The 16,838-nt window shown below is 32.9% G+C and overlaps 1 protein-coding gene, 1 long non-coding RNA gene and 1 pseudogene across 4 annotated transcripts; 2 read left to right on the top strand and 1 right to left on the bottom strand.

The window, feature by feature from the left end:
• Positions 1 to 2,740: 2,740 nt before the first annotated feature.
• On the bottom strand, positions 2,741 to 5,253 carry LOC104709268 (uncharacterized; annotated as a pseudogene).
• Positions 5,254 to 8,850: 3,597 nt separating this feature from the next.
• Positions 8,851 to 12,381, top strand: LOC104706475 (cytokinin dehydrogenase 7). The gene is made up of 4 exons (XM_010422674.3): positions 8,851 to 9,785; positions 9,902 to 10,180; positions 11,030 to 11,292; positions 11,942 to 12,381. Exons 1-4 carry the CDS (start codon positions 9,072 to 9,074, stop codon positions 12,249 to 12,251), a joined length of 1,566 nt encoding a protein of 521 aa, XP_010420976.1. The 5' UTR covers positions 8,851 to 9,071; the 3' UTR covers positions 12,252 to 12,381.
• Positions 12,382 to 14,147: 1,766 nt separating this feature from the next.
• Positions 14,148 to 16,205, top strand: LOC104706476 (uncharacterized). Of its 3 annotated transcripts, XR_015564201.1 has the most exons (5): positions 14,399 to 14,940; positions 15,204 to 15,250; positions 15,327 to 15,427; positions 15,527 to 15,664; positions 15,973 to 16,205. It is a non-coding gene; the product is annotated as an uncharacterized LOC104706476 (long non-coding RNA). The 3 variants fall into 3 exon arrangements; XR_015564202.1 differs by lacking the exon at positions 15,327 to 15,427 and having other exon boundaries at positions 14,148 to 14,940; positions 15,428 to 15,664; XR_754449.3 differs by lacking the exon at positions 15,327 to 15,427 and having other exon boundaries at positions 14,401 to 14,940.
• Positions 16,206 to 16,838: the final 633 nt, after the last annotated feature.

Raw genomic sequence — 16,838 nt, forward strand, 5'->3', positions numbered from 1 at the left:
AAAAAAAAAATAAAAAGGAGGGGAGAGATAAGGTTTGGTTCTCAAACAAACGTCGTCGATCGGGAGTTGAGGATCAGAGAGTTCAATCTATATATTAATGAACACTAAAAAAAATGGTTTAGTTGACGTTAAAGAATGTTTAAGTTCTTGACTTAATTCTAATTAATTAATAAGTCATTGAGATACAAATAATAATACCGTCGTACAGTTTATTTTAGTAACGTAGATATTTAATTAGCTTACACGACCTGTTTGACTTCAGAATAAACTACTGATCAAAGCTTTTTATAGTTTTTGAAAACGAAGTAAAGCCAACGGCTTTAGTGGCATCGCAAACATTATTTTTTCTTAAAACAAAACTATTCCAATTTTCTTTTCTTTTTTAAATATCAACGAACCCCTAGCAAGACTAACTGTAACTCATAACAATTAGTATGTAATATCTATTGTGAGTTTTATCAAAAAAAAATTCCATTGTGATTATTTTTAGTTACTCTCCATTTTTCCTGAATGTTATTACGCTCGTAAGCCCATATTTCTGCTAAAATAATGCTTTATTAGATGATTAACTGTGATATGCAGAAAAATTGATAATCAAATAAATTGGTAAAAATCTATAGTGAATTGTTTATGTCGTTATATGAAAATATATCTTACTATGTAATAAATAAGAAAATAACATGTATGATGTCCGAAAGAAATAAACATATGCGATGGCTTATGCCGGATTATTTTAAAATTTAAAACTTATTCATATTTGCAATAGTTTAATTACAATAAACCGTTTTATGGTAAAATGCTATATATCGGTTTTGGAAGTAGTATTTGTAATACTTGAAATGATAAATTTATATAATAATAACAATTTCCATAAATATCAGTTATGATTTTTTGTCGTACCTTTTTGTTAAATATTTTTTTATAGTTATATTTATTTTTAAAAAAATCACACTATTGTATTTATTCATTATAGAATTGTGTATTTTATTTTAAAATATCTATATAATATATTTATTTTTTTAAAAAAATTATATAGTTGCATCTTCGTTGTAAAGTTGTATCTTTTACCATAAAAATCTATATAATAATATCAGTTTGAATAAATATCAGTAACAATTACGATTTTTCGTCGCAACCAAGTCATTATAAGTTCTCATTGCGTCTTATCGAAAGAATGCTCAAATGGAACTCAAATGTTAACTCAAGTTGCGTCTTATGAAGACATCCTATGGAGACCCGGGTATATCTTTTTTTCTTATGTCCTTACTCTTGGAGGGTGTGGGAGGCATTAGTGCAAAGACTAATCCCGGATAAGTTTGTAGTTCAATGGAGAGACATAATGTCTCTTCTTGATGGTATGGAGCTTGACAAGACGAAGCGGTTCATAGTAGGATATGCATTTTAGAATACGATCCATTCTACTTGGAGGGAGAGGAACAACCGCCGTCATGGAGAACAGCCTTCACCGGAGGATAAACTAGTGAAGATGATCGATAAAAATGTCCGCAACCGGTTGAGTATGCTCAAGGATGGGAGGGATACTAGCATCCAAATTTGGTTTGCAGCTCGTTTTTATTAACGAGGATTGTCCTATGACTGGCCTATAACGATTTTCTATAAACTGTACCCAAAAGCGTTGCTAAACGTTTATTTTTCTTTTGAATATAATTTAACATTAGATTCAAACAAAAAAATATTTAATATTTTTTAACTTAGAATTGAGTCTTTTTACCATATTATTTTTTTATTATAAATTTTTATTTTGATAGTTGTATTTTTTAAACTCACAGATATATATGTTTACTATTTATGAAATTTTAACCCTACTTATTATTTTCTTCTTTTGAAATAATTTTTTATTTTATTATTTATTATATATTTTTAATAATTTTATAATATATAATTTAAAATTTAATTCTTTTTTTTAAATACTTTCGCGTAACATCACAAGAGTCTGAGTTCTAGTAAAAATAATGTAGAACTTCAAATTTATCTTTTCACATATAATTTGTTTGCTCGTTCTTAATTTTTAAAGAAAACATACTGAATTCGTGTATATATTTCAAAAGGTTAAATAGATGTTGTTAAATTACTTTATCGGACAACAATCCGGAATTACTTAATTTATTTCAGGCGGAATTTGGGAATTGCCCCTCCAAGATCTTTATATTATAATGGTTAAGTTGGGTCGGTCACAAACCTTTTTCTTTTCCCTTTTAATACATACCCAAGTCAGCGAAATTCATATGATAAAGTTAGGGTTGACTCTGGTATACTACCCTAACTATACTACTTCTTCGATAAACATTATAAACTCTTTGCCTCTTTTCTGAACACCATAAACTATATTTTTCTCCATTAAACATCACAAACAATATATTATCTTCTAATTACAACATAGCGACTCTAAATTGTGATTAGACTTAGTAAACCGATAATCACGTTTTGAAAACCACGTTTACTTTAAGTGAACCAAAAAAACAGAACCCACAATCAGTCTCCTTCTTCTTCATATCAAAGTCCCAAAATCTTAGGGTTTATATTTCCATTAAAATTTCTTGAACGCTAACAAGATTTCTGAAATTGCTTTTTCAATATTAAAGTAATCTAATGTTAAGATGTATAAAACGATGGTTTCGAAAAAGCAAAAACTATCACCAAAATAACAAAAACTCCAAAAGGTATCATTCATGTTTGCAAAACTAAGCTAAAGGAAACGTTCATAGCTACGTTAAAAATTTTACTCATAAACCACCATGTCGGTGCTTGTTTGCGATGGTTGCGTGAGAGAGATTGTATCAGGTACTTGATATGATGATGACCCGACCTAAAAAATAAATACAAACAATTATCAAACGAACCAGAAAAATAACAAAAGCAAAAGAAAAGGATCATACCTCAGTAGTTCTTTGTATCTTTGTCTTTTCCTTTGGATATTTTTTACACCCAGCTGCATTATGACCAGTTTCACCACAAGACGAACAACGTATAATGCGTCCCTTCCTTCCAAGTGTTTCTTTTATTGTTTTCTTCTTCGGTGACTCGTGTTTTCCTTTAATCCTTTGATATGTCTTCTGTCTATTTATTTTTTTCTTCCCGGGTAGTATAGGCTCAGGTGGTGCTGTTACCAAGCGATACATAGATGTCATCCAGAATCTTGGCCTTCTCATTGGATGTATGGACTGCTCGTAATTGTCTCGCCACAAATCAGTGCTGAAAAATCCTGATACATAATCTTCAACATTCATATCATAATCAATCATTGCTCCATAAGCATGCTCACATGGAATCCCACTGATTTGCCATTTACCACATGTACATGTTCTTCTTTTCGTGTTCACTGAATTCTTATTCCCATAAAGCATAACCTCGTATACTCCATGAGTTGCGGGAGTTGTATCACACTTGTTTGCATCTTTCTTCTGCTCTGCGAGAATCTTGGCAACATACTTTGTAAATCTTCCTTCGTGATTCTTGGATTTATTTTGCCTCTTCACCATTTGATGCATAGCTTGCCTCCTAATTGTCTCCAACATTGGAATCATTGCCTTAGCCCTTGCTTTTGTAATTGATGCGTTGAATGATTTTGTGGCGTTGTTATCAACATCCTCACAGTTGCTTCCAAGTTTAAAGAAAGCTCTTGACCACGTCTCGGGTTTCTTTTTCATCACTGAATCGTAGACGTCAACATTATACTCTTTCACTTTGTTGAGATTCTCTTTAAACTCAGTCTTGTTGTAGCTCCAAGCTAGTTGCTATATTAATGGTTTGATCATATCTTTTTGTGGATGCTTATTCTTCAAGTTCTCAATGATGTGTTTCACACAAAATCTATGTTCAGCTTTAGGCAATTCCGTTTGCACTGAACTGATGAGTCCCTGAAAGTAAAAAAAAAATAAAAAATACAACACATAGGTTGTTACGTTAGAAAGAAAGGACAAAACAGAGAGATAAGTCAAAATTTTGATATGTACCCTTGATTTATCAGAGATCAAAACAAATCATTCACCATCTTTGAGTTTTAAATCAGCCTTGAGTTGCTGGAGGAACCATAACCAGTTATCCCCAGTTTCAGATTGTACCACAGCCCAAGCAAGTGGATAAATCTGATTGTTTGCGTCATGACCAATTGCAGCCAACAACACTCCTTTCACTGCAGTCTTCAAGAATGTACCATCAAGCCCGATAATTGGTCGACAAGAACCTCTCCAAAGTGTGCGTGTTCTTTCAAAAAAAACATAAAAGCGGTTGAAAACATCTTCATTGATAGAGTTAGGTATAGTTTCAACAATGGCAGTTGATCCAGGATTTGTAGACATAATCTCTTTGGCATAGCCACGAATGTGAGCAAACTGTTCTTCATACTCCTTCTCAATCAACTTTAAAGCTAGCAGCCTTGCGCTCTGACATTGACCCCTAGAACTCACCAACTTCCATTTATCTTTAATCAAAGTCAGCTTAACAATTAACTCTTTTTCAAAAAAAAAAAAAAGGTCAGCTTAACATATAATTTCCTAAATTGGTAGGCTTGTCTGGTGCAGGACAGCCTCGCTGAATCGCGTTGGGACTTGGGAGGGGTTGCAACTTGCGACCAAAATTGACAATTTTTTTGTTTTGTTTGTTCTAGAGGCATGAATTTAGGATTTACTCTTAGCTTGTCCATGAAAAGCCTTGCAATAACCAGACTTCTAAGTAGCCTGCATCTCTCATTCGGAGTACAACTGTGCTTTCGATATTTCGTTTTCACCACCCACATTTTTCTGGGCTCATCATAAGAGCAATACACCCTCCACTTACACTTGCCAACAACGCCACACTTGAATTCAAGCCTTGTCTTCTCCCATCTTCCTTGAACCACATTATTCCCTGAGTTTAAAGCATACTCAATTACAGCCTCTTTGAACTCAACACCATTGAAGAACAATTGACCAATATATAATTTATCAACTCTGTTCCTTCGGATTCTTCTATCTCGTAAAACAATCGGATCTTCCTCTTCATCGGAACTATCTGGAATTTCATTTCGACCAACAGACAATTCATCAACAAAATTTCCTACGAATCTTCTACTTCAAACTCAAACCGATCTACTCCATCTTCATCATCTTCCGCTTCATCGTCGTTTTTCTTTTTCTTACCCTCTCTTTTGTTTTTTTCTAATTTGCAGTCATCTTCGTTTTCTTCACTAAGATTGTTATCAATATTTTCCATTTTCGTGTCGTGTTGCATCGCATCCATGTCTTCTTCGTTCATCGGATAACTGAAAAAGTAACAGCTCTAAGCTTTTGACAAAAAAAAAATCTAGACTAACAAGAGAGAGAGAAACTATGAAAGGAGAGAGAGACCGTACCAGGAAAATCGAGAGAAAGAGAAGTGAGTAGTTGTTGTGATAAATTGAGAGGAAGAGAGAACCCTAAGATTTTGGGACTTTGATATGGAGAAGAAGAAAACTGATCGTGGGTTCTGTTTTTTTGGTTCACTTAATGTGAACGTGGTTTTCAAAATGTAATTATAGGTTTACTAAGTCTAATCATAATTTAGAATTGTTATGTTGTAATTAGAAGAAAATATATAGTTTGTGATGTTTAATGGAGAAAAATATAGTTTATAATGTTCAAAAAAGAGATAAAAAATCTATGATATTTATTGAAGAAGTGCTATGGTTGGGGTGGTATACCAGAATCAACCCATAAAGTTACATTTGCCTGCCCCACGATTATTGTAAAACAATAATAATAAACCCACAATAATTGAAGGTTGTGAATAAGATAGACACATGTCGTCAATTCTTTTACGTTTACTTTTTTTTTTTTAACATCATTAACGTTTTACTTTATGCATGAGAAATAAATGGGAATTAGTAGTACAAAGGTTAGTCAATAATTTCAAATTTTTGTTTGTGATAAAGAAACGAAACTTAAATGTATGGTTTATTACCGGATTAACACAATCTACAGTCTCAACATGTAAATTTTTTACCTAATCTTCTAAACCTTATATGTTTAATAAAATAACATATATAGGACAATAAGTTTTGTTTAAATTCTTATATTTCAGATTTAACTATGGACAACCACTATAAACATTTTAAATAGTAAGAACTAAGAATAAACGATTATACCCTTTAACAAATAAAAAAGAATAAATGATTCTTTCACATGTTTAAAAAGTTAATTTAGGAATCGTCACAAAATCTCTTGTTTTTATATGATTAAAACTTTAAAAGTCAATGAGATAACACTCACTTAAAATATATTTTTATACATATTATACATTAAATTTATTATTTCATAATATGTTAGATTTGCATATTCATGAATATTCTGATTTTCAAAATTTCAAAGCATTTTGCTTCATTTACAGGATAATGAAAGTTTTTTTTCGTTGCACTAATATCCCAAATGAGATGGTGGATTCAAAGAAGCAATGACCAAATTCTTTCTTTCAAACGAAGAAACATCGCAAGCTTGTCAAGTAAAAGTTTCGTTGTTCTGGCTACTGTTTAGACTTTAGACTGTTATGTCGTTTTCTTTAATTTATTAATCCTCTCGTAAGTTATAACTACTTAATTAGGTAAATTAGTTAAGGTGGGAGGAGAGGGATTCATCAGGTGATGTACTTCTTCTAGAAGTCGAGAAGTTGTGAACACGATTGTATTGGATCTTGTCTTCTTCTGAATAGTAAATTAATTGCGCAATTTGACCCAATCTTGGGATTTTTCGTTATCCTAATGTACTTATATATTAATACTAAGTCCAACTTTGTAATTCTTGCGATAACTCATATAATTCTCTATATTTATAAAAGACATTTTTGATAAATATATAGTGATTTTTTTAGACAACAACGAAATCTGATTACAGTGATTTTGGAAAAGTGTAGATTAAAACTAAAAACTAATAATTTAAATCTTTATATTGACATACAAAATAAAAACTTGCTAACGAGCGGTTTCTTCATAGCATTTAAGAGCTGTTTCTCAAGTGAAATTTTAAAAAGTATTTGTTTTCTATATTAGCCTTTGTATATGATTTTGTAGACATACAGATAAAAATAAAAATTGTAGATTTTCCAAAAATTATTTATCTCAGTTATTTTTGGTAACTACTTCTACGTATGTATGTACAGTACGTAGGTTTAGTTCCACTATATCGATGATATATACTATTTTGTTGTGGCGTTCAACATATACATTTTTTTACAAATGACTCAGTACGGATATGAGAAATGTATCGTGATCAAAAACAGTAAATTAAAATTTGTGTTAATCCTGAACTCATTTACGTACATGAATTATATTGGAAAACAACTATATATTTTCTTAAACCAGAGCTAGTGATTCTCATCAATCAACCATAGCTAAAATTTCGGGATGGGAATGACACAATGTTATCATCTACAACCTCCATAATCTTTTTTACTTTTTGTTGTCCAAAAGTTTTATCAAATAGTTTAGGATCAATGTGTAAATTCCAAATTTTGTGTTTAAGTTTTAAAAGATTAGATGAAAAGGAATTAAATATCTTATCTTTCAAAATCCAAACCTATTTTAACTTCATACATTTTTTTTTTTTGATCAAATTTTTAACTTCATACACAACACTGTTTTTTGTCTCAACAAATAAAATTTACTGGTTTTATAGTGGTTTTTTTTTGTTGTTGGTCAAACTGGTTTTAGTGGTAATCTTAAGACATTTAAATCCATCTACTGACGGTTGAATTTGAACCGTCTTAAAAATTATTAACCAAATGGAAGATGAAAATTTCCAAAGGAAGAATCTCTAAGCATGGTTAGAAGAAAAAATTTGGAGGTTGTCAACCACCATACAATCAAATGGTTTTTGCAACCATTTAGAGTTCGGATTTTTTTTTTCTTTTTTCAAAATAATACTCATTTATAGTATTATCATAAAATAATAAAATCCTAAGAATAAAATTATTTTTTATATGTTATGTTATGTTTTTGTGACATTCTTTTACTATTAACAGTCTTTGTTATTACTAACTGTTAAACTTAACTGTTTTTCACTTTCATCATCTTTTACTGCATCTTTCCTAATCACCGAAGTCTCTTAGAAAATTCTTAACCGTGTTGTATGTAACTGTTGTTTAAATGATATTCTCTATGTCATTAGAATATTTTACACATTTTAAGAAAATAATGATTACTGACTTTAAATATATTAGTTTATTTGATTAAAAAAATATTATTTAATTTTAAACCAATAACAATTCAAAATTTTAAATATTTTTAATGATTACTTTTTGAAATTTACAAAACATCAGTTTTTGTGGGATAAAAAAATGTTCCAAAACATTAATCTTTATGGGACAGAAGAGTACTAGTATTAATAATTTAAACCCATTAGTTCAGCAAGTGCTCTTCTTATTTGAGGCCAACAATATTAATAATTTAAACCCATTAGTTCAGCAAGTGCTCTTCTTATTTGAGGCCAACAATTTCAACTTAAGCTTAACGTGAGTTACGGATGGTGGTAGAAACTAGAAAACTCAGCTTCTTGGCTCATTGGACAAAAAACAATAACTACGTCATCTCTCTATAATGCCGTAAGCATACATACATACCAACTTTCTTACACAATAAATTTCATAGATTTTTCTTGTTTTCTTTTTTGTTTTTAATTTTTTCTTTTTCGGTACGGGACAGATTTTGAGGATCCTTTAACCATTCTTTTAAGAACGGTTGAAATCTTTTTCTTTTTCTCTTTGTTTTTTTTCCTCCTTTTAATTAACTCAGTGTTGACAATATTAAGAGACATTTTAAAATCAATATCTTCGTTTAAAATAACATAAGTTTTTTTTAAAAAGACGTTATTAAAAGTATTGCATTTCAACGGCCGAATGAAATTAAAAAATTCATCACAATTAAAAAACAGTCCAAAAGCTATAACCTCAGTCGCTATTTATAGCTAAGCCACACAAGCTTCTCTCTCACCACAGACAAACAAAAAAAGGTTTGGTACCAAAAGCCTAAAAGCTTCCATCTACATTAGAGTCTCTCAATTTAGCATTTACACACAATCACACACACACACACACACCAAACAAAAATGATAGCTTACATAGAACCATACTTCTTGGATAACGACGCCGAGGCTACCTCCGCCGTCACCGCCGCCGTATTATCTACTGATGGCGTTTCTGAGTCACTTAACATCCAAGGAGAAATCCTGTGCGGCGGCGCAGCCGCTGATATCGCCGGGAGGGATTTCGGCGGCATGAACTGTGTGAAGCCACTTGCCGTGGTGAGACCCGTGGGACCGGAGGATATTGCCGGAGCGGTGAAAGCGGCTCTGAGGTCGGATAAACTCACGGTGGCGGCTCGCGGAAACGGCCATTCCATCAACGGCCAAGCCATGGCGGAAGGAGGACTCGTCGTCGATATGAGCTCCACGGCGGAGAATCATTTCGAGGTGGGGTTTTGTGGTGACACGGCGTACGTCGATGTCTCCGGAGGGGCATTATGGGAAAATGTGTTGAAACGGTGCGTTTCGGAGTACGGTTTGGCTCCGAGGTCGTGGACTGATTACCTCGGGCTGACGGTGGGTGGGACGTTGTCCAATGCCGGCGTTAGTGGACAAGCGTTCCGTTACGGACCACAGACGTCGAATGTAACGGAGTTAGACGTCATAACGGGAAACGGAGACGTCGTCACTTGCTCGGAGGTTGAGAACTCTGAGCTCTTCTTCTCCGTTTTAGGTGGTCTTGGCCAGTTTGGTATCATCACCAGAGCTAGGGTTTTGCTACAGCCAGCTCCAGATATGGTAGATTACTAATTATATATATATATATATATTTTATTTTCATAATATCAAATTATATATATATTTTTGGTATAATCCAATCAAAATAAATATATATTTTAATTTGTATTAATTAGGTGAGATGGATAAGAGTAGTATACACCGAGTTCGACGAGTTCACTCGGGATGCCGAGTGGCTAGTGAGTCAGAAGGACGAGTCGTCATCGTTCGATTACGTGGAAGGATTCGTGTTCGTCAACGGTGATGACCCGGTCAACGGATGGCCGACTGTTCCGCTCCACCCGGATCATGATTTTGACCCGACCCGACTCCCACAATCTTCTGGGTCGGTTCTTTATTGCCTCGAACTCTGTCTTCACTACAGAGACTCCGATTCCAACTCAACCGTCGACAAGGTAAATAAATAATAATAACTCTTTTTAACATTATTTAAAAATTCAAGAACCGTTCATCTTTGATTGAATAATGATCCGACGGTGGTGGAACCTTCTGATGTTCTAGAAACCTTGTTTGACCGAAATTGACCTTAGATGAAGTGTGAAGTTGACCGTCGGATCAAATCAACGGACTCTTTTTCTTTCTTTCTAGTTCGCTTACAGTCATACGACACGTATTTCATATAGGACCGCATTGAGTTTTCTCGACCTCCATGATTACAACATAAAATTCAAAAAGAAAACATTAGAATTTTTTTTGTAATATTTTATAATTAAGGAAATATAATAGGGTGGGAAAGGGAATTATACAGTCTCTTGTCTGACTGCATAATATGAAACTGACGAGACATTGGGTAATGTATCTTCGATTTTGGATTGTCTGACATAAAAATATTTACTCTATATATGTGCTTCTCTCTAATGCCCTTGTCGTAACCACGCTATTACGAATACGACATTTGTCTTCTTCTTTTTTTTTTTTTTTTTTTTCTTTCTTTTCCTTTTTTTCCTTTATGCTTTTGTTGTCTTTCTCATGAAACCCATATTTTCAGATCACTTGCTTTTTGCTGCTACTCAATTATTTAGGTTAACTTCAATACGTGTGACGTGTCTATTGGTCGTGCGGTATGGGACGTAAAGGGTGAAAATTGTAATTGTAGCATGTAAACGTTCTTAGTAAAAAAACATTGATGATTTGATTTCAAACGGTCCCGGCTAAAATCTGGCCATCGTTTTATCCAGAATTATCCTGAATGTACCAAAACACCCCTGACTGATTCATTTTTTTTTGTTTTGACTTTTGAGTAGAGGGTGGAGAGATTGATCGAACGGCTAAGATTTATTGAAGGATTAAGGTTTGAGGTAGATCTGTCTTACGTTGACTTTTTACTTCGGGTTAAACGGTCCGAGGAGATCGCCAAGGAGATCGGCACGTGGGAAACGCCCCACCCGTGGCTTAACCTCTTCGTGTCGAAGCGAGACATCGGAGAATTTAACCGGACGGTGTTTAAAGAACTTGTCAAGAACGGAGTCAATGGGCCGATGCTAGTGTACCCACTCTTGCGAAGCAGGTGAATATTGCTCTCTCTCTCTCTCTCTCTCTCTCTTTTTTCATTTTTGGTTAGACAAGGCACCTATCCAAAAGACTAAAACAAGATCGGTCTAGTTAGTTTTTTTCATTGCACGTGTTTGTCACGTGTGATGATTAGTCGTGCATGCGTAAACTTTTAAGGCACCACACAAGTCAGCGAGTGTGATCAACAAATTGTCGCGAAACGTGGCACTGGCACACGTGCGGTTTTATAAGTACAAAAAAGTTGGAATATAGTGAGGTCGTTTAGATTTTGTAGGCGAGATCAAAAAACTAAACTAATACGATACCGTATTAGGTATTACGGTTGGGTGGGTGAAGGAGTTGTATTGTAACCGTCGTTAAGGTTAGCGTCGTATAGGGAAAGAGTTCGAAATATGAAAAATCTGTGGGGACAATGATACGCTTCTGAGACCCACTTTGATGTAATTTCTTTTTATTTACTTTTTCTAAAATAGCCTTTTCTATTGTAGTTTACCCAAGGGTAGTTTTGTGACTTTATATATTTTTACTTTATGTGGAAAATGAGATTTGCTGGTACCAAACTAGTTGACGTAAGAAATAAAACCAATCGAGAGGATATGAATGATTAAATAAGTAATTTGGTCGGATTTTTTTTTGGTAATCAGGTGGGATGACCGGATGTCGGTGGAAGTGCCGGAAGGAGAGATATTCTACATTGTGGCATTGCTTCGGTTCGTGCCGCCGTGTACAAAAGCTTCATCGGTTGAGAAATTGGTAGCTCAAAACCAAGAGATCGTTCATTGGTGTGTCAGAAATGGAACAGATTTCAAATTGTATCTTCCTCATTACAAGTCTCGAGAGGAATGGATTCGCCATTTTGGAAACCGATGGTCGAGATTTGTTGACAGGAAAGCTATGTTTGATCCTATGGCTATCCTTTCACCCGGCCAAAAAATTTTCAATAGGTCTCCTTGACCCCTCATATTGTTTTTTTTTTCCTTTTCCTTTTCTTTTGTATTCTTGAGTTTTGTGGGCTTAATGTATGTTTTGTCTGTATTTTTCTTTCTCCCAAGAAAAAAAAAATCAACTGTGTTTCTTATAAAAATGGCCTATCGTCTCAGTATCAGCGTATGAGTCATGTCTAGTTATGAAGAACATAACAAGAAAAACGTTCTTATTTTGGTTTAAAATATTATCTTGGAATCTAATTTATCCTTTAATATATGTTGACTCTAGTGACACTAATACTAATGTAATCATTTTCTTTTAACCCGTCCATTAAGTGAGAAGATTGTCTAACAATCTCGAATGATATATATATGGTACTATGATAGAAAAAAAAGAGATGGAAAGAGACATTGTTGAAAAAATTGGAGTTTTGAAGAGTTAGGTTGTCGACCTCATTGCTGAAATAAATGCTATCTTGTTTAATACGTTAATAAAAAACTGATTATTCTTTCGTATTGTTTTCATTTTATATGTTAACACTTCCCTTTGAATTACGTATCCCTATATTTCCACATAAGTTTCTATGCTTCATGACCTCGTTAGATTTAGGATAAGAGATGCATGAGAGAATTGATAGACATTGAAAAGATAGTGTCTTCACATGCTGTCTCAATAATTAATCCAAAATCTATAAATGGATCAACCAAATCAATCACCCACCATCCATATTGGAGCCGGTCCATGATACTATTGTGACTACGACCCTATTTTGGATAATTTCTACTAAATTCTTATATGTCCTATATACTATTCGATTTGGACGGCTCGAATAATGTATGCACTTGATGATGATATGTGGCAAAAAATTAAAATTTATTACTCTCTCCGTTTCAAAATATAAGATGTTTTAGAGAAGTTTTTTGTTTCATAATATAGAATGTTTTCAATTTTCGATGCAACTTTTAGATTAGTTTAGTATTTTATATTATGCAGTATTATTTCTGATTGGTTGAATTTGTTAAAAGTAATGACTTCTTAATCTGTGTGTTTTAGTTAAAACATCCTATATTTTGAAACGGATGGAGTGTATGATAGAAAAAAAGTGAAGCTGTTTTTTTTTTCCAACTTTTATTTAAAAGATTGTGACATGCCGTAGACTTTTCCAGTCAAAGTTCAGATTCATATATAGAGTACTGTTGTTACTTGTATAATTCTGTGATGTGATAGCGAAATCTACCAATTTTAAATCGAACAAGTTATATATATAAAGATGTCGACGGCAAGCAAATTAGATGATGTCCATATCAATGCCATGTTATATAGCACGCGAGTGGTATTGACAATAGATATGAATTGGTGAGAAAGACGATTTAAAAGAAAAGGAGAGTATGAAACCAATTGATCAAATGTATACAACTTGGTATGTAGGAGATTCTTTACGACTAATCGTGCAACCGTTACATGAATCATGATTGGGATAGTGTTTCGCATATGAATAGTTTGAAAAAAAATAAAAAGATGGATCCGTTGATCAGTCTCGGAAGGTTTACTTGACTCGTTATTCCATATTACTCTCTTTTTTGGTTTGCCATTTTACGAGAGAAAGAAAAGTTAATTAATAAGACTTGTAGATTTGGGGCATCAGATTCTTCTCTTCTTACCACAAAAGAATCAACGAAAAAGGTTTTGAGCTTCACCAACCTTTCTACATATATTATCAAAAAGATAACATTTTTTTACACACACAATATATTGTTTTTTTTTGTTTTTTTCCTTTGCTTATATTTTTGTTATTGTTGATAATCATATATATTAATTTTTGTAAGAGATTCTGATTCTTTTGTCTTCTATTTTCCGTTTTCCTTTTGGAAAAAAGCTCACATGCCCATAAAGATAACGTAAAGCTAGTTGGAAGATATCAAACCAAGCATAGCTAGATAGATCACTAAAATTAGTTTGCCTGAAAAGAAAACTTCAAATCGACTTTTGGTCTTACATAATACCACTAGTAAATTTTGATTATATAGTTACGTCTTTTGCTACAAAAAAAAAATAATATCAAATTTTAACTACAAATAGTTACAAATTAGTGACAAAATTTTAGTTAATAGAATTTGTAGCTAATTGGTTACTAAATATAGCTATATAATGACAAATAGTAACATAGATAAATTGTAGCAAAATTATTACAAATTTAGAAACACAAAATGGTGTAGCAATGGTTCACACTAACATAAAATGTCACAGATTGTAGTAAAAAATTACTTACAAAAAAAGCACAATAACATGTCCCTTTTTACAGTGGTTAATTGGAGACAAAAAAAGAAAAAAGAAAAAAAAAGTTTAGACCGACTAAGGGGAAGCAAAATCCTTCAGATCTGTGAATTTGGCTTTCAGAATTAACGGAACTGTTCTCGACTTGTTGTTAATCCAGATTCAGATCCTGTGTTTTTTTTTTTATTGCTTAGAGATCTAATTTTCAAAATTCATGTGAATCAGGTTATTTTAAATTTTTTGTTTGAAAATTTCGGAAAGATGAATCACTTTGCGGTACAACCAAACACGTTCGCAGCTGGTGGAGATTTGAGAAGAGAAGCTCTGTTTCAGTTGTTGAAAGAGATCAACCACCGTCGTTTGCCCAAAAACCACGTCGTATTGGTCTCCGTAACTACCATAATCATCATCCTTCTCGATCTCTCTCCGTTGCTACTTTCAGGTTTGAATTATTCAAATCCACACTCCTCACAAAATTGATTCTCATCCTCTGATTGATTCTCGGGCTACTTAATTTTACTTATTACCACATGTTATTTTAGTTCATAGCCAAGAGTTCTCTATCCGATTCACCTTGTTCTTAGGCTATGAATGAACTCAGTTTTTTGGGCAATTGCAGTTTGTATGTATAGATCTGTTACCAATCTGTCTTTATTTTAGTTTCTATATCTAATAATCTGGAATTTTGGACTCTCCAAATTGCAGGATTGGGCGGATCTTTTAAGAGAATCTGCTAATGAGCTGAAACAGAGGTGAATATTGTTTCTTTCAGTTTGATTTGCATTTTATTTGTGGTTATTGAATTGTTCTTTGAGTATTGCCTATTAGTCTGGAGCTGGGATGTAATTATCGTTTAGAGCTTGTCACTGTTTTGTAATTCATTGGCTATCTCGTGGAACTCACTTTTCTGTGATTACATGAAGTTGCAGGTTGTGTATCCTCATCTCGTGGAACTGACTTTTCTGTATCATGTTTAATTCTGCGTTTTGTTTAATAAAGCTCTCTTTTGCTGTGGCTATATCTGTTAGTTCTTCAAGAAACTACAAGAAAAGAACAAGAAAGAGGATGTTGTAAAAGAGCAGTTGTCTTGCGACTTCAAGGCAAATCACAACACTCACTTAGCATCTGAAGAACACAAGGAGAACCCACAAGTTGGTTGTTTTCAGGTAAACTATAAACCTTGTTATAAGACTCAACTTGTATATTCTACTTCTCTATGTTGGGTCTAATATTCCTCTAATTAAAATTGATTAATATAACACAAGAGATGTCCCATGATGCTGCTTTTGGATTTTTTTCTTTTGAGTTTCCAATATGAGTTATGGTTACGCACCATCACCGTAACCGTAACATGTGAGTGACTTCTCACTTCTATGCGTATATGCAGTGACAATGTGGACAGAGTTATTTTCCTTGGAGTAATTGGATATCTTCTGCAAACCATACTAAACTTCTATTTTTACTCTGTTTGCAGAAGCTACAAAAGGTCTTGAAGAACTAAGGCATTCAACCTCAAGCAAAGATGATGAAGTGATGTTGAGCAAGAACTTAAAAGAGAGAGCTGAAGAGATTAGAGAAGAGTAGTTGATGTTTTTGTTTACATTGAAAGAAAAATTTTATTTAAATTATAAAAAATTTTGTTTATATTTTTTTGTCACTTTTTAATAACAATTAACTTCAACACTAAATTAGACATATTTTTCCAAATTGTAACAAGTTTATGACAACTAACTGTGTAGCTAACTATGTAACAAATAGCTACAACAAAAAAGTATCAAATAGTAACAATTTGCTACTTTTCAATTAGTATTTAAATTGTAGCAAATTGCGACAGTTAGCTACGAGGGTAAAATTTACTGCTACCAAATAGTTATTAATTAATTTTGTCACAAATCTGTAACAAAAAAATTTTTGGCTACAAAAAACACACAAATATATCCATAACAATACAAAACATTTTTACTAGTTTACGAAGTAGAAAAAGATATCTGTTAATTAATCTCACTCGGTTGCAAAAATTCAAAACAAATACTATATTTTTAAGCCATCAAACGTGCAGAAAATAAATATGATAAGTCCCACACACACAAGTCACAAAAAGGATATTTAATTTGGTGAAAGAAGCCAATATTTTAACATCTTTTAGTGATGTCATAACTCCCTTTCTTAGAGAACTACAATCTCTGTTCAACAAAGAAAGTGCCCTTTTAAATGAAAAAATGTGAAAGCTTGTCGCATGTAAGTGGATAAATCTTCGTATAAAAAAACAAGAAAAAAAAAAGATTTCAAAATTTTGGATTTCGAACCAAAATCTTACTTGATTTTCCCCACTCCCAACAA

This window comes from Camelina sativa, chromosome 8 (genome assembly GCF_030686135.1).
Source record: "Camelina sativa cultivar CO46 ecotype springtype chromosome 8, ASM3068613v1".
NCBI classification, from domain to species: Eukaryota; Viridiplantae; Streptophyta; class Magnoliopsida; order Brassicales; family Brassicaceae; genus Camelina; species Camelina sativa.

Coding starts and splice junctions, on each gene's coding strand:
- LOC104706475 (XM_010422674.3), top strand. CDS start 9,072: ATGATAGCTTACATAGAACCATACTTCTTGGATAACGACGCCGAGGCT. Junction 9,786..9,901: donor TACAGCCAGCTCCAGATATG/GTAGATTACTAA, acceptor TGTATTAATTAG/GTGAGATGGATAAGAGTAGT. Junction 10,181..11,029: donor CCAACTCAACCGTCGACAAG/GTAAATAAATAA, acceptor ACTTTTGAGTAG/AGGGTGGAGAGATTGATCGA.